The 18965-nt window shown below is 42.3% G+C and overlaps 1 protein-coding gene across 2 annotated transcripts in view; it reads right to left on the minus strand.

Moving 5' to 3' along the window:
- Positions 1–18965, minus strand: part of nrg1 (neuregulin 1) — a 45845-nt gene that overhangs the window by 15766 nt on the left and 11114 nt on the right. For both annotated transcript variants that reach the window (XM_031287340.2, XM_031287341.2), the window contains exons 2-7: positions 18773–18911; positions 14151–14209; positions 6351–6374; positions 3313–3415; positions 2196–2346; positions 1978–2099 (exon numbers count right to left, since the gene is read on the minus strand). In XM_031287340.2, coding sequence (XP_031143200.1) covers positions 1978–2099; positions 2196–2346; positions 3313–3415; positions 6351–6374; positions 14151–14209; positions 18773–18911 — 598 coding nt within the window. The remainder of the gene's footprint in view (positions 1–1977; positions 2100–2195; positions 2347–3312; positions 3416–6350; positions 6375–14150; positions 14210–18772; positions 18912–18965) is intronic.

Below are 18965 nucleotides of genomic sequence, written 5' to 3' on the forward strand. Positions count from 1 at the left end.
GGGGTCAGACCATCTGCTAGGGGGCCAAGACTGAGAGCTACATGGATAAATATGCACCAAACAAGCCACTTTGAAATTTTGCTCTTTTCATGAATAAAAAAGTTGGGTGACCCCCCCACCCAGACTAAAAAATGTTGGATGACCCTCCCCTCGGCATAAAATAAAAAGACATGACCCTCCCCTATTTTCCTCCGGTGGTCCATTCCATAAATACCGAACCGTCCCTTAAAGACTCTATTTGTCCATTATTTATGTCTAAAGAAACACGACAATGTATAAAAGGCTCCATTACCTTGTATCTCACGTTATGGCTCGTAGCAGACGTTTTTATAAAAATAGGCTAACGATTGTGTCATAAACACGCGACTTACTGTCTCATAGTAGAGGAACTACCGTACAGTACAGTAGAAGCTCGCAGGCAGTTTCGACTTACATTAGCTGTTTAATTACTAATGTTAACTAGCATTTTAGTTAGCAATAATTAGCCTGTGTCCATGTTATCTCCTTACATATACCTATGCTCTCCGTCTCTGCGAGATTCAGAATGATTGAGATTTCTCTTGGCACAGCTACCAGAAGACTTCCAACTTTCAGACAGGTTGCTCACGTCACATCTACGTCGTCTCTCTTAGTTGGAGGCTGGGCAGTAACGCTCAGCCATCACCTGAAAAGTGCTTCTAATATCCTTTACTGGTCTCTGTTGAAAACAACGGCGTCACTTTGTCCATTTCTTTAACTGTCTATGGATATAACCGTGCTCTGGTTTATTGGCATTTCTTTAAACCAATCACAATCAACTTGGGCGGTGCTAAGCACTGGACGGAGCCACAGTGCCGCTGCAAAATAGCCTCTGGAAGAAACTTGTTTTGGTTGAACATGTGTAAGTTCAAAAGTTGTTTTAGTCGTGCAACAGATTGGACAGATAGTCTAGCTAGCTGTCTGGATTTACCCTGCAAAGATCTGAGGAGCAGTTAACCCAACCTGATCTCACAGAATTCCGTGAAATGAACACGACCCCTTAACTCAAAATCAGTGGCAGTTTCACGGAATCGCAAAAGATTTCGTGATGGACCCACGGAAGAATTCCGTGAAATGAACACGGATCGCCGAAAATTTTGCGATGGGCCCACGGAAGAATTCCGTGAAATGAACACGGCCCCTTAAGTTGAGGAAAAGGTTGTGGGTGGGCTTTCCTTTCCATGACACGCGGGACAACAACTAGACGGTTGGATTTAGGATTAGAAGAACGGGATGGTTGGGTTTAGGAAAACAATAACGGGATGCAGGACAATAACGGGATGCAGGACAACAACGGGACGGTTGGGTTTAGGAAAACAATAACGGGATGCGGGACAACAACGGGACGGTTGGGTTTAGGAAAAGAAGAATGGACTGTTACGGTTGGGTTTAGGAAACGTGACACGTGGGACACAATCCCCGGTCTCCTGGGTGAAAGTCCTGTGTTTGACCCATCCACTACCCCAACCAACCTGCCTACGCGGATTTTGGGGCTTTCATACTACTCGCTACCGTAGTCGCTGCTAATGCTACGTCATTTTCTAATTGACTTTACATTGGCATTGTTTTCCGTGGTGGCCACACGGAATTTTCCCACAATCCGTGCCATCACCACGTAATGCGTGGTACACGTAATTTCACGGAATTCTGTGAGACCAGGCTGAGTTAACCATAGTCCTTATACCGTATATCCATCAGGGTTTAGAACACCAACAGAAAGAAAGAGGAAGGGGATGGACATCCAGCCGGAAAGAGGGACATCCGGCCGGAAAGAGGAACATCTGGCGGAATGTCCGTCATCAACGTTGTGGATAAAGACTACGACAATGGCAATCGACAACGTTTCAACTGATTTAGCTGGGTAGCCAGAGTGGCTGGGCTGGTGCTGAGCTGGACCAAGCTCTGACTGATTAAAACCAAATTTACCAACCTTACAGCATATTTTAAGTTCTTCCTTACCTTTGGCTAGAGATGTGGGTGAATGTGGTGGGTTCATGCGCAGTTAAAGCACTTTTGCTTGTTGAGAAGTTTGTTTCTGTCTCCATCTCAGATGCATGCTGTATAGTCGTCCCATTACATTGCTATAAAAAGAGGAGCAGAAAACAGATTGACAATTGACATGTGTGCACAGATTTAACAGGTTTTGACACCTTTTATTTAACACCAATGCAGCATACATTGATAAGCTGCAAATCTTGAAGAGGCAAGTTAGAAATCTGACGTCCTCTGGCTGAGCTTGCCAGATTGGGGCCAATACCAGTATTGGTATTTTTCCTCTTTTTCCTCAGGCTCTGCCTCAGACGGTCATGGAGCTTCTTCCTCTGCTTCCTGTTTGTGAAGAAACAAACTAGATTGTGAAGCAGCCCAGATTACAACTGGACAACATGTCTGAGGGGAAAGTTCCAAATGTAGATATATAAAGTAATAAATATACCCCAATTTCATTTTACGGCTTGGCTGTAGTAATGGTAATTGATATTTTTTTTTACGTATTGAGGTCAATACAAAATACACTTCATAATATTTTTATTGTGTCCAATAGCACCACAAAATCCCCAAATGTCTCAGCTCATTTGGTTTGGCTGTATCTCTGATCATTGCTATGCCGATGATGTCTAGCTTAATGTATTTGTAAAACCCAGGACATTTGTCTGAATGAGGTCACTTGAAATGTTACAGTACATTAGACCACCTGGCTATTAACTCAAAGTTGGTTTTCAAAAACCGCTGGGTCAATTTTGGTATTGAGTCTTGACTATTGTAATTTCTTGTATTAATGTTTAAGCCTAGAAGCTCTAGCACAATCACTATGAGTTCCAAATTCTGCTGCGCAGAAGACTTCCCATCCCGATAAGACTCAACAGACATATTATTACCACAGTTTTGGGTTCACTGGCTTAGGCCTCTCAGTTGATCAGAACAAAATAGTTGTTTCCGACTCAAAGTTCAAAACTCAAGGTGGCTGAGCTTTTGCTGTCATGACACCCAGGTAGTCTCCCTCTGAGAAAACATCTCAATTTCATCCTAACACCTATTAGACATTTTATTGATTGGATTTGTTCTTGGATCTAAATATTTATTCACATACTTTTTTGTAGTATTTTATTGGCATGTACTTATTCTTAAATGTGTTATTTTGTAGCCTAACTTTTAAAATTAGCCATGCAAAAAACAAACACAACACAGTTCACACTTGTGGAGATTTTGGGAACTGGGGGAACTATTGGGCACTATATTAAAATCAGGGAGTGTATCTTTAAGTCATAAATGAAACAGAAATGTAACATGAATTACTTTGTTTTGCAGTAGGCAACCACACACATGATTCCAACGACTAGGAGTGCAATGCAGATTCCTGTTATTGTTAAAATACGTTTCTGATACAGCTCCTCAGCTTCTGAAAAAGAGGACAGTCCAATCTTAAAACTTTAGGTGTACAACACACACATACAGACACATACATTACGACCATTAAAGCCATAAACCCAAATAATAAGCAAAGGCTCTGTAAGGAGGTTTTTACATTTGCATCCTTGTATCAGAAGTCATTTGCTACTATCGACGTGATTAAAATCTAATCCACTGAGCTTGGAGACACAGTGGCCCTCATTCATGAAGCTTTCACAGCAGCCGAACATGGGAATTATGACTGACTGTGGTTACTTAGGCTTTTTTTCTAGTACTACAGTACTTCCAAATGTGGTCAGTCTCATGGAACAAAGGATTTACTTTAGCGCTTGAAGTGGTACTACAGGGATTTAGTATTGTGCTTCCATGAATTTGGGGGACTAGTGAGAAGACAGTTTAAAAAGTCAAAGCAGCAGAGGCCGAGGTATCCTGACTTTCAAACCCATTCTCACCTGTAAGATAACGTGGTTAATGAACGTCCGTTGCATTCAAGCCATTGCCAAATGAGTTGCTACAAAGCTAATTAAGACTATCAGCTCCACACAACTCTCTTTGTATTTCTCAGTATGGCTATGTTCAGAAGATTGTGGCGTCCGGTGATTGTGCAGAAAATCGAGTGAAGATAATTACCTCTTCTAAACAAACCTCTTTTAATCCTCCATGTCTCCTTGGACAGACAGTTTTGTTGTCATTACTTAGAATTCCTCATGGGGGAGACAGAAACATTGCACTATAGCTTTAAGAGCAGCAATGGTAGCATGTCACTTAAACGTGCATTTAGTAACCACACCCATGATCTTTTCCTAACCCTAACTGTCCCGTTCTTGTCCTGTGCGTCACTTACACTTATATATATACCTGCATGGAAAACATTTAAACTCATTTCAAAGGAGTCTACATGGAAACACTTTGATATCACATAATATCTCCAAGATTACTTCTAATCCATTGGCCTGTTTCCCTTCACTTTATCCTTCATTGTTCATCAATGCTGTGTAAGGAGCACTGAGCATGAAACCCATACCTGCATATTTCAGTGTTGGGTCTTTCTTTGCACTGTTGTTATTTTAGCAAATTGAGAAGCTCTAATATGCATTTTCATTTTTGGAGTAACTTTGAAGTAAGTTACCATCCTTTATGTTCATTCTCCCTGGGACTTTTGGAAGTCCTGTTTTCAAACTGTATTTTAGCAGGATAATAGTTAAGGTGTTTTTATATTGTCAAACACACTGTGCATAACCAAGCACATTTGCATATTGCATACCAAATGGTATTTTTGAAATAAAACATTCAATACATATGTGAACTTAGGCTCATTATGGAGAAACAGATGGTAACTGTATTATAAAGGTCTGCTCCTATGGTGAATCTCTATATCTTTGCTTTTGCATTGCTTGTACATTTTGCTTCATTTTGACCTTGCTTTAATATACCCAGATTTACCCCACCAATATAAATCATCAGTGGCTTCTTTTTTCCACAGCTGCATGCAGTTTACCAAAGTGCAATCAAATAATAAAATGCTCATTTATATCATATCAGTGTTCCATAAAGCAGCTGCAGAGAAATTTGGTTTTATGCCTAAAACTGTTTGATGAATGTGTCGGTTAAAGGTCCAATATGTAATACTGACAGAAAGCGTTTAAGCGTTTGCCAGGTTGCGAACGCTAAACCCACAATGTCCCACAATGTCAATGTTAGCTAGATGCTAGTCTCGCATTGCCAGACATTACTCTGCAGCGGAGTTGCTAGTTGCTTTTATGTTGACGGTTATAAAAGCCCGTGCTCTTTCGGAGCTCTGTACCCGGCTGACAGTCACCTTTTATCGGCTAAACGTGACAACAACGACCGCTAAAAAGGCCGTGACCCTGCGGAGGTTTGTGCCTGACTGACGGCCACATTTTCTCGGCTTAACGTCACTGCAACAGCCGCTAAAAAGACTGCAACCTCACTGCCGTCTGTAACCAAGGCACAGTCACCGTCTGTCGACTACGACCGCTGAACAGAAGCGGGGAACAAATTTTGGCATTTTGTTGCGTAGCATTGTTGTCAGGGAGATAGTATTTTAACTTAGCATGTTTCCTTAATGTCTGGTGACATATTGTGGTCATTTTGTGATTAACGACAGTAAATATATAACATATTGGACCTTTAATTGTCTTGTCAGCCATAACTGAGAACTTGAAAGGATGCAGCAGGGTCCATGCAGTACCTTTTAAATTAGTCAACTGTCCTAGTGCTGGCATTGTATAAGAATATATTGCGTTCCATTTTAATGTAATTGCCTAATTGAAAAAAAACTAAATATTGAGATTAATTAATCAATGTGAGGTAAATGTGCCAGATTAAGCCAAAAAGCTAATTCTCATCAGCTTTCTTTGGGCAGGTTGATATTAGACATTTGAATGCATTTTTTTCTGCAAATGTGTGATGAGAAGAGGCAGAAAGTACAGAGTTGCTACAGTATGAGGAAGAGTGGAGAGAATAGTTGAAAACATAGATGTATTGGAGGTGGAAACAGAAAGGCAGATGGAAGGGCATGGATGGAGTTAGGAGGACAGTGATGCTGCTCTACTGGCTCATGCTGAACACTGGTTGCAACAGAAAATGCAGGAAGGGAGAGCCGAAGGGGTGTGAACATACAGCATCAGAAATGTACAGCCTCTTTGGCTTTCATGGTATACTCAAATAAATCAGCAGCGGTAAACTGTTGACCTGCATTTAAAAAGGCACGTTTGACAGCTTGCAGATGCATCACAGTGCTTAAATAATGTTGATGTGTTGGTGTTATTTTTGATTGCAATATGTGCAAATGTGATATATTATTTGTGCTGATGGTCAAGGCTGTATGATCCCTTTATCTGGCAAGAGAAAACTAGCTTTAGTAGAGGGTTTTAGCTTACAGAGGAAGGAACAATCCATACCCATAAATTCAATCCCAAGATGTTCTGTCAGTGCAGAAAGGTGACACAAAAAGGAAATTTGATTTTTCAGATGAGATAATATTTGTGGTTAATGTGTTTTTAAGGTAAAAGAGATGTAGTCAGATTTAGCTTGATGGATTAAGGGTAACACAGTCATTATACACACATTACACACTTGGACTTTCTATATGAACTTGTATAAACATTAAGTATCTGAAATCTATCCTAAAGGTACAGGAAACAAATAACACCTAAAATCGAAAAGAGTTTATTCTGACTTTTCTCAAAGTTTTCCAGGCACCAGGGTAGTATGTGCATTTCAATTAAATGCAAATAAAATTGGGAACGACAAAGCCACGTGGTGTAGGTTGCTATGGCCAAACACAAACATGGCACACTACGTTTATCTGCACATAATATTCCGGTTCATGCACTTATTCCAAAAAAGACAATATTAACACTAACCTGTTTCCATGGCTAATGACACTTATATTTTCGTTTACATGCAGCTGTGCAAAAATAGGATTTTTTCAAACTTTTCCAGCGGTGGAAGACTTGTTGGACCGTGTGAACACAGCGTCTCTCTTTCATTCCTTGAACCACATTCTTGAAAAGGTCTGCTCATATCCAAAAAACTGTTGATATTGATGAAGTCTTTTGTAATGTTTATAAGTAGGTGCATTTCTCCTTCTGATCAGAGATGTGTTCTTTTCTTTTGGCCATGCATCTCTACCGCAGCCCAGCAAACTGTTGGCTGGTTGGTTTGTGTACAGTAACCATAGCAACGCACAGAGCTGACCGAGAGCGGGGCAAGAGGCTGTAAACTTTCACAAACTGCGATAAAAACCCTGATTGAGACATATTCTGAATGTGCTGTATACATGTCCAAAGAATGCTTCTAAAACCTGAGTGATACCGACATATCCCACGTCTTAATTGATAAATGCTATACTCGGAAAAAGGCCATTGGAATTTCCAAACAGAATATGCTGTTTATATGACTCATTGTAGACACATGAATCTCATAGCAACAAACTGAATGTTTCAGCCCGATAAGCTTTTGGCAACCTGAATTAAAATGCTAGGTTAGCACAACAGGAAACCAAATCGAAAGTTTGTGTGTGCTAAACACTGACTGAGTATCAACTGGCTGCACCTGAGGAATGACAGAACTAAAGTACATAAAAAACATCAACAACCCAACATATGAAAAAACAAGCTCTCTATTTCACTGTCTTTTGCAACCCTGTTGTCAGTCAAGAGTGTTGATATTGGACAATTACATTCAATGATGTCTTTATTCATTTTCATCCATTGCCAGCTTTTTTTTTAAAATCCATGCTTACAATATCTGATGGTAATCTCAGCCATCCACTACCCTGACCTCCTCACACTGACTTTCCCAAGCCTCAAGGCAGAGTGAAAAATTTTAACAGTGAAATGTGTGGGTAACTGTACATTGTTGTAATTCCATTTTTCATTTGGAAAAAACTCACTCTTTGCCAGGCTTTTACAATATTCCAACACTAGAGCCCTTGCTTTCTGCACTAAACTGTCAGTTTGTTTTGTATCCAGTTCTGAGTAAAAACGCACTCTGCACATAATACTTTTTCTCTGTCGCTTGGAATAAGCTCCTTGGAGGTTTTATGGCGAAACATCCGCCAAATGTTTCACCTGTAATAGTCCTTCCCTGTGAAGTAGGCATGGGTATTCTCTCCATTCTCTCAACACTAATGACAATCACAAAGCAAAAGAGACATGCTGGACTCTTCTGTGTGTCATGAAACACTGCCAAACTGTTTAAATCCCAGCCCGTGAATCAGGGAATAAAGATGATAAAAACATTAGAAGAAATTCACAGCAATTGATGACATTTCTTGCAGTGCTTTAGTGTACACCTAGTTCATTACAAATTCATAATTTTAAGGTTTCCTGTACCTTTAAAACACCAATTCAGTTTTTTAAAACACATGTTGGACTATAATGAAATACTTTAAATGATGCGAATACAATATGATATTTAATGTATCTAACTTGAAGGCAGCACTACTGCAGTGATGTGGCTTGGTGCATGCACTTCTATCAGTGTGCCTGCATTTGTAGACCTCCATGCCAAACAGTCAATAGACACTCAGCATTAAACACTATACATCTAGCATGCTATGACAACCATGCACCATTCCCAACATGCATATTATCAGTTTATTTTTGATGATTTAGAGCAGTGTTTCTCAAACTTTTTTTCAATAATGTACCGCCTTTAAAATATTTCTTTAGCCAAGTACCCCCTGACCAGTGCAAAAAAGAAATTTGGTAGAAAGAAAAGCCTAAATAAAGAGGTACATTACATTGCTGCGCCTTCAGTGTCAGACTTACTAAACAACAATTTTGTAACTGAAGAACACTTAAATGCTACACTTCGAATGTTTAGAATTTATCACAAAATTCAGTCATTATTATTGTGTAATTATTTTAGGAATTATGCATTACTGATCTCACATACCCCCTGCAGTACTCCAAAGTACCCCTAGGGGTGTGTTTACCCCCATTTGAGAAACACTGGTTTAGAGAAATCAATAATACAAAACTTAGTGTAAAATAAAAAATGAAATAAAAAAAAATTGCAGAGCAAACGTAATTGAACAACTACAGTGTGAGAGACACTGCAACGCTCCTTCTCTTCTCTTCTTGCTCTCATCTCGATCACACTGATATGTGTTTTTGCAGTGAGAGCTGTCTTGCTTTTGCTAGTCAAAACATCATGGCTGTGACTTTGAGATTTTCCTCACCAGGAAAATGCAAATGCTTAAAACTACCTTGTGGTCACGCAAGTAATGGTTTTCCTCTCTCAGAAGCAGGGGTTAGGGTTTGTTATATCACTGAAAAACTTCTTAGAGAGGAAGTAGGAGGTAGATGTTTGGGTGTACAAAATGCCTGACTTTGATATCCCATCACATCCAACAGTCAGTCAGTGTTGGTTTCCACTAACGCTATCATTTCTCTGCCTAAACCTATACACCACAGTTATGTCCGTTCAGGACAAATTAATCTGTGTTCGTTTGGTAACGCCTTAATCTGTGTTTGTTTGGTAACGCCTCGGCGCATGCTTAGTATGCAGTTGTTTTGGTCTGAAATTGGCAGTTCCGGTTTCCTGAAAGTAAAGTGAGCTGTGTGCTTAAACCTCTCATCCAGCGTCCTTATTATACACAACATTTGGCGACGAGAATGGCCGAATTTTCTCTTCCTCCTCCACCTCCTTTCCTCACACTTCCCGGTGAGCCTACAATACCGTGGAATCGCTGGAATCAGTCTTTTGAAACGTACCTTCAAGCTAGGGGACTAGTCGACGTGAGTGCAGCTCGGAAAACAGCATTGCTGAGGCACTGTTTGGGAGTCGAGGGACAACGTATACTGGAGACGCTAACCGGCAATGGGACAAATACAGACTATGCAGGGACAGTTTGAAAGACCAGTTTGCTGCCCCACAGAGTGCTTTATTGAGACGGTTTATGTTTAGGCAACGCCATAAACTCCCAGGTGAGTCCGTCCATCAGTACGTCTCCAACCTGAAAGGTTTAGCCAGCCATTGTAAATTTGGCGCATTGACAGACGAGATGATACGTGATCAACTGATTGAACACACTACAGTCTAAAATCAGGGAGACGTTGCTACTCGAATCAGATGATTTGACACTAGCTAAGGCTGTTGCCATTGCATTCTAAATTGAGCCGGCTGATGCTTCACCATGGATTTCGAATCTGTTGTGTGGCTAGTCCAATCGCGTCTGTGTGGACCTCCGTGCAGTAAACAAAGCAGTCATCCCGGACACATACCCATTGCCCACGTCTGAGGAGCTCACAGCACAATTTCACGGCTCCACCGTCTTTTCAAAACTGGATCTCAGAGAGGGCTATCTCCATGTGCCCCTCCACCCTGAAAGCAGAAATCTGACAGCCTTCGTTACACACCTCAGTATTTTCCGCTACACGATGATGCCATTTGGCCTTAGCTCCGCCCCCTCCTGCTTCCAAAAGGCCATGACCTCAGTGCTGGCAGGTATACCAGCGGTTGTGATCTACCTTGATGATGTGGTGGTACATGGTTCTACTACCGCTATCCATGACAGTTGCCTGCAAAGTGTGTTCAAAGCCCTCGCCAAGCACAGTCTAACCCTCAATGGCAGCAAATGTGTTTTTGCTGTGCCGGCCATTGAATATGTAGGCTTCTGACTTTCCACTGAGGGCATCTCCCTCCTTCAATCTAATGTGGAGGCCATCCTCTCTGTCCCCAAACCGACCTTGGCTGCCCAGCTTGCTTCATTCCTGGGCATGACGGGCTATTACATGAAGTTCATGCCTCAGTATTTGGCCATAACAGCCCCACTGCGCCAGCTACTTCAGAAAGATGAGCCGTGGGTCTGGTCTCTAGAATGCACCAAGGCAGTGCAAACTCTCAAAGTTCAACTTACCTCACATCCAGTGTTGGCACACTTTGACATATCCAGTCACACCCTGGTCATCTGTGATGCCTCAGCCATGGCGATAGGGGCTGTACTATCACAAGTACAGAACGGCGTGGAGAGGCCTGTTGCATTCGCCTCCCAGGCTCTGAACCAAACTGAACAAGGATACTCAGTTGGGAAGCAGGAGGCACTCGCTTGCATGTGGGCGTGCGAGAGGTGGCACCTCTACCTTTATGGCCGCCCGTTTACGCTGAGAACTGACCACCAGGCCTTGACTGCTCTGCTCTCCTCTACTGGCACCAGTCACAAGCTGCTGAGACTGCATCAGTGGTATGACCGCCTTCGCCAATACAACTACACTCTACAGTTCACCCCGGGTCAGGATAATGTCGTTGCAGACCTTCTCTCTCGGTGAGTTCCTGCCCAGGCCCCACCCAACAGCGTCAACCACATCGAAAGTGAGATTATTCACGTGCTACACACTCCGCTCGAGTCCACAGTCACTCTACAGGACCTGAAGGCAGCCTCAGAACAGGATCCAGTCATCTTCCAGCACCTACATTCGTCAGGGATGGCCAAGGGAATTACCAGAGGAGCTGTTAGCCTTTTCTCGGGTCAAGCAGGAGCTCTCTTGTTGGAATGACACATGTGTGGCACGTGGGCTTTGCACTGTGATTCCAGGGGCCCTTTGCGCCCGTGTGCTGGCCATGGCACATGACGGCCACCTGGGCATAGTGAAGCTTAAACAGAGATGCCACGACCTGGTGTGGTGGCCAGGCATAGACAAAGACATCGACGCCCTCGTTAAAGAATGCCCAGCATGCCTTGTGAGTGGGAAAACCGGCCGCCGACCTCCACCACCCCTGCAACCTCTGGCCTGGCCCTCAAAGCCATGGGAGCATCTGCAGTTAGACATATGTGGCAAGATCCACGGGGCCCCCCACTATCAGCGTTTCTTGGTCGTAGTGTATGATTTACACTCCAAATGGCCTGAGCTGACCATTACCGGCTCCGTCACCTCCCAGGTCATTGTGGACTTTCTGGATACCAGATATCACTGTGACAGACTGGGTGAGAGCTCGCCGACCACACAGGGAGAACAAGATGGCATCATTTTGGTCCACACCACAGCAAGTGGCCTGCCGACTGGGACCAGCCACATACCTCCTAGATGATGGCACCCGCTGGCACGCCAGATGCCTTCAGAAGGTGCCAGCACCTCCTGCAACGTCAACTCAGAGCAGCGGGGACATAATGCCACCCAGAGCGGAGCAGGAGGACTCCATACCTCAATCAGCCGCACAGCTTGAAGATACTCCCTTGTTGTCACACCCAGTGCCCCATCACCATCGCCGCTGCCCCGGCCCCCAGCCTCCACACCACTGTTTGCCGCACCTTCAGCTGTGTGTTCTCCACGGCCAGTGCGCACATATACTTAATCTATCCAACTCTCTGTTGGGAAGGTTCTAGCAGGAACAGCTAACCACACAAAATAGTGGCTCATTGGTTTGTAGAACTGACCCAGATGAGTGTGCTGTCCCAGACAGTCCCCTAGTTCTGGGCAGTGCTGTTTGCTCTCCAGGCAAGAAAGCAATTAGCTCAGCTCAGCCATGGTCTTCATGGTATTGAGCCTGAGTTGGTTGATGAACATGGGGCTGTCCCCTGATGTACTGCTCACCCGCAACACATTCTCACTCCCATTGTGTCAAAAAGCAATGCTTGGTCAGGTGCCTTTGGCATTTGTTATTGACGCGAAAAGTCTTCTTTAGCATCACATTTAGACGCGCTAGGTCGGGACTCTTGACGTCAATATTTGACGCTCTCGGGACTCGCGTCCAGCCCTTTGGCATCATATTATATATATATATATATATACACTCTGGGTTGGGACTATTGGCGTCACTTCTTGAGGATGTATGTTTTACTGACATGTGACACAAGAACGAGACATTTAGGTTTAGGAAAAGATGGTGGGTGGGGTTACAAAAATGTACATTTCAGTGAATGTGGGACAAGAACGGGACATGAACCCTGGTCTCCTGGGTGAAAGTCCTGTGTTGTTTGACATCCAATCTTTCATTCTACTCTATACCGTTGTCTCTCTTAATACTACATCTTACAGCGCCGCACGTTCCATACAGACGCTAAAGGGGGATTTTTGTGAAGGTATTTGACGCTGAGAGCCACTGATCAAGCATCAGTGTTTTACGTGTTGGGAGCGAGAACAGGCTGGCTCACCATACAGGTGCAGATGAAATCCAACACACTTGTTTTATTAAGACATAGTGGATGGGTTTCCCAAAAGTGGTCTGAGGAAATAGTCTGATTTACTGAACTGGAGTGCTGTTTTGCCTACTTGACTTTCTTGTTTGAGTCTGATCACTTGTACCACCTGTTCACTAGGCCATCTGACTTTCTTACTGTCAAGTTAGAACAAGTTCAGCTAAACCAGATGTTCGGGTTTTAAAATGCAACTGCTACCTGACTGCTTTAAAAGTGAGCCTAGGTTCAGCGAAACCACAGATAAACTCTCAGAAAATGTAAATAAAGCGATTCAGTTTCATCACTAACTGCTGCGGAAATAATTCATATTTGACAATAAGTCATACCACTAGAACAATATACAAGAAGAGCTGGTTGGTCATCCATAGTAGCATTTGCTCTCACAATACATCATTGACACACATTTATAAAAATGGAACACTTTAGCATGTCTAGACCTGCAGTTCTAAACTGATGCTGTTAAATTTCTCGTTGATTGGTGGCATAGCTTGGGCTAGAACTAAAGTGTATCAAAAATACTACCTTATTATGATTCATCACGTGTATATTTATCTTTTCATTTATGTCAAAAATAAATTTACTATAACCTGGGTCCAGTTAAGAAATAAATAAATCATATCTCATCATTTACGGGCAAAGGTTATTTGATCACTGATTTAAAACAGACAATTACATAAATACTGTATGTAGTTGGAACACTGCTTATTCCAACTGGCAATTGGTTGGATTGTGTTCTTATAGAAATAGTAATATATCAGGTCTATTGTAAAAATACAGGTATATATTTAAACAAACAGTAAAGATTTGAACATTGACAATTTACAAATCTTCCACTTTAAAAATGGTAAATCTGCTAACTTCTTAATTTTGGGTCTTTTGAAATGGACATAACATTTCTATAACTTCTACAATACCCCATGCAGAAACAAACATTAACATGCAAATTGTTTAGTGCTGCATAAATCACAGATCTACGGAACAGAAACACAGCACAACAACGGTTAATTAAGCATGCTCCAATCCAAGAACAGGTAGAATAAGAAAATAGACATACTGTAAAAGCTGGCCATTACATAGTTTTGGCAGCGATCACCAGTAAATTCATTTGGACACCTGAGTAGGAAACAAAAGAAACAGACAAGAAGAGAAAGGGACTTAGTTCATACAAGAAACGCAAAACCCACGACAGTCATCACTGGTGTTGGCAGGAAGGGCCGGCTAGACCAATATGTCTAGCTATAGTCTGTCAGTCTATTAATCATCTCCGACCTTCATACACAAGACATTGAATTATCATCTCCAGTTTAAGGTGATTATATGAGGAACAAGTTATTTTTTTGCACAGGCCCTCCATCAAACTCTATGGTTTGAATACTGTCTTAACAGCAGACTGAAATTTGCATGTACGTTTGCAGCTACTCCAGGACAGTCTTGCCTGTAACAAAATCCCATATATGGGTTGGCATGACCCCACCCAAATAGCAACATGTGCAGTTTTTTTCCACTGCATGATACAGCTCGACTTGACACTACTCGGCTCGCTCTTTTTTGGTTTTCCATTGGCAAAAGTTGGCTGAAAGGATTCAGCGAGTGTTGTTGACGTTGAAGATGATATCACGGCAGTTTCACGCGGTATCGCTATGCCGAACAGCTGACATTCCCACCTACACTGAATGTCATGGGTCTGGCTAAACAGGAGGTTTCGTTTTTACAGCAGCCTGAAAAAATATTAAAATATAGCTTTAATTAGCAGCCTATAAAAGATTTAAAATATTGCTTTTATTGGACATTTTCAAAGCCTTCAATTTTAAAATCCTTCATCAGAATGCTCTGAGTCAAAACTATTAATTTCAAAAAGTGGGTGCGTCTTGTCCCAACTTCAAATAATAGCAGTCATACAGTATGGCAATCAAAAGGAGCATTGAGGGCTCCAAGTAATGGCTCCGTTAGTCTCAATGTGCCAGCAGACCAACCAGTGATCCCCTGGGTCTCCTGTATGTAAGACGTGTTTTTTTTGAAAACGGAGTTTGGACAAAATCATCACTGCTTTACCAACCACACTGGACCATTTGGAAAAAGGTTCTGATGCAGGTAATACGGGTTACGAGTGTGTTCTCTAGGGAGGATGGAGGAAAGGCTGAATGGGAGGAGCAGAAGTTAGTATGTCTTACCTCCAGACAAGACACACAACTTCAACCCTAGATGGAGGCAGTTCACTGCTCTCAACTGCATGGATGGATGTGATGAAATGTAAAGTACATGCAAATTTTAGTACACTACTCCATAGGAGAGTGTGCTTAAGCCTTTAGACTCATTTAGAGGGCTCTCCTTGAGCTCATAGAAATAGAGTTACAGCAGGAACAATGCCTGGCTTAAACATGACAGGGGTGAAACACCAGCAATGACATGTGGGGTTGAATACAGTTGTTTTCACATACGTTTTGAGTCTGAGACTTTCTTAAGCACAGCTTGTTCACATCGGTGCCCAGTGAATCCCGCCAAGCACCTGGTTGATGGGTAGAAAGGGAAGAGATAAACAGTACTGACAGGACATACAAGACATGACAAACACAAAGACATCCAGTGTACAGTCACAAAACAATGTTTTTTTAATGTCCAATGTCAATGGTTTTAAAATTCTCATGTCCGACAAAACCTGTGCACGCTATGTTTAAGGTAAATATTAATTTGACTCACGTCGCTTCCTGAACCACTTGTACAAACAGATTTGTTGTTAAGTGGCAGGTATGAAAGAATTACTGGCATCACTCATTTTCTCAGGGTATGAACGAAAATAACGAGGGCTCCAGACCTGTTGTATGAGTGTTGAGTACAGTCGGGAGGGGCCAGAGACGCGTTAATGTGGAACCCAATGCAGTTCTAGGCAAGACCCGCCCTTCAATAGCATTCATGCGCTATGATTGGCCAGGCGTCCATGCTCACACAAGGTAACGGAAACCAATTTGTTCAAATCCTATCCCCTGAGCAATCAGCTATCCTAACCTTAAATACTTGAGGTCAATGCCTATCCTCAACCAATCAGGCTGCTTCGTAGGGCTGGTCTTGCCTAGAAATTTAGTGGGATCAATAAAAACGCGCCAGAGACGGTCAAACATTTCTTTGACCTGAAAGTCATCCGAATGAATTTGGAGTTTAAAAATAAAACATGAAAACAACTTAAATGAAATATTTAACTAAGACAAAGTTAATGTAAAATGAATGTTCTGTTTACCATATCATCAACCTTACGGCTTGCTAATTTACTGAGAGGATTTGTAGATTTTTTGTTCTACAATCGAGTAGATGTTAGGAAAGTTCTCATTCTGGTCGCTGTCCAGTGTCATCAGGGCTGCCAACTGTGCGATATGGTTTAGAGTGGGATTCAGTATCGGTAAGGTCGGTGCATTTTATGATTAGGCCTTATGTAGTCTACGACGACGTTTCATTTCCGGGATTGCTATGGTGCCGCCTAAAATTCTGCCGGATGTCCCTCATTTCCAGCTGGATATCCCTCCCCTTCCTCTTTCTTTTTGTTGGCGTTCTAACCTCTGGTGGATTTCTGAGGACTATGGTTAACTGCTCCTCAGATCTCTGCAGGGTAAATCCAGACAGCTAGCTAGACTATCTGTCCAATCTGAGTTTTCTGTTGCACGACTAAAACTACTTTTGAACGTACACATGTTCCACCAAAACAAGTTCCTTCCTGAGACTATTTTGGAGCGGCGCCGTCAATGAGTCAGGCGCGTAGTGCTGCCCAAGACAATTCTGATTGGTTTAAAGAAATGCCAATAAACCAGAGCACGTTTTTCTCCCATCCAGGAATGCTGTGTGGACTAGCCAGACCTTCCTCCACAGCGCTGTGGAGGAAGGTCTGGCAATGTGAGACTAGTCTAGTAAATGTGAGCTGTGAATGTAATTCTATGTAAATCTGTTCAAAAGATATAAAAATCAAGATGTTTATTGTCACTCTGGTTATCCAAGTACAACCGTGTGAAAATATTTCTTGCTGGGAGGCTCCATTAAAGGAAAAAAAAATAAATGCATGACTATTATAATAAATAAATGTACTTAACTAAGGGTTTACTGTTGTAAAGAACCACTGTTGTGGTTATAAGTAATTAATGTAAATAAAATGATCTGGTATAACTTAAAACAAAAAGCCTCCTGAGGACAGGGTTTTAGCGTATCACTTTAAACACTTAACGTAGAGCATCTGGCTTTAATGCTACTGTAATGTCCATAATAGATAAATTAAACTAAACATTACTTGTGCAAGAAATAAAAATAATAAAAAAGAGTATTTCGATGTTGGATGTGGGTTATGTTGTCATGATAAATTTAACTTTAAAGTGCATTTCTTTCTTGCTTTAATTCAGAAATTATAAATTATTTCCTTAACTGTTTCAGGAAAAAAAGGAAAAACAATACATGTTGCAGGATTCATGAGCGAATGGCAATGTGAGAAAACCATGCTTAAAGCACTGCAAACAAAAGCTTATTGGTGTGGAACATGCAGGAAATATGAAAAAAGTGGATGGAGGAACAAAATCAATAAGGTTGAGGCTTTCTTGCATCATGAAGATGCGCTACTTTTTCTAACTCGTATCTCCAAGAAAGGTCGTCGGTTCTCTGACTTTGAGGGTCTTTTAAAACTAAAGAAAGCCAATGGTCTTTCTAGGAGAAACATACATGAACGACAGGGAAGCGCACACATTCACGACCTACATACATGAGAGCTACCACAGGGAGCTGACAGAGAGAGTGAAGACATTGGCCTGGATTGCAGTATTCTTACATGGGAGCACCGACAAAGGAAGAGGTCATCAATTTTCCCTATCTGAAAGATAATGTTCTCCTGACCACAGAGAGTTAGTCAGCTTAAGAAACCCTGGAAAGAGGTGATGCAGAGAGCATCTGTAACAGGACAAAACCATGTTTACCTGTTTCGATAGAGCTCCAGTAAACATGGGGCGTTTCAGTGGAGTCGGAGCTCGACTAAAACGGAAGTGTGCACATCTACTTGTTGTTGTAACACATTCTCATTCCCATCGTGCCAAAAAGTGACACTTGGACAGGTGCCTTTGGCATTTGTTATTGCCGCAAAAAGTCTCCTTTGGCGTCAGAGTAATACGCGCTTGTTGGGGACGGCACAAGAACGGGACAGTTAGGTTCAGGAAAAGATGGTGGGTGGGGTTACAAAATGTATGTTTCAGTGACACGCGGGACAAGAACAGGACACGAACACCGGTCTCCTGGGGGAAGGTCCTGTGTTGTTTGACCCATCCACCACCCAACCAACCTCCTTACGAGGATTTTGGGTCTTTCATACTACTCTCTACCATTGTCTCTCTTAATACTACGTCATCTTACAGCGTCGCGGTCAAGCTGCTGCTCTGCCTGGTGCGTTCCATACAGACGCTAAAAGGGGTATTTTTGTGTCACTATCTGAAGCTGAGAGCCACTGACCAAGCATCAGTATTTTACAAGTTGGGAGAGACGGGTTGCGTTGTGCACACCGACTTAGACATGCTGCGTGATGTTGATTACTTTTAACAGTTGAGAACCTTCAAATCCTTTTTATTGATGCTTGATGTGTTATTAGTTTCTCTTGCAGCTTTACAGTCAGCCCAATACTTGAATCAAAGTCAGTATTATAACCTGCTGTCCATATCATACCTGCAAAGAAACTTTGTGCTGCCTGGCATGATTTCAAGGGTGAAGCACTCCCCTCCATTAACGCAGTAGTTCCTCTGGTTGTCGCTGCAGCGTGTCACGTGACTGGAGGTCTTGGCTGTAGTGGTGGTGCTGGTGGCAGCTGCAGAAGACAATCACAATTAGTGCAGCAAGAACACAACACAGGCACATAGGT

The sequence above is a fragment of the Sander lucioperca genome, chromosome 14 (assembly GCF_008315115.2).
Source record: "Sander lucioperca isolate FBNREF2018 chromosome 14, SLUC_FBN_1.2, whole genome shotgun sequence".
Taxonomy (NCBI): domain Eukaryota; kingdom Metazoa; phylum Chordata; class Actinopteri; order Perciformes; family Percidae; genus Sander; species Sander lucioperca.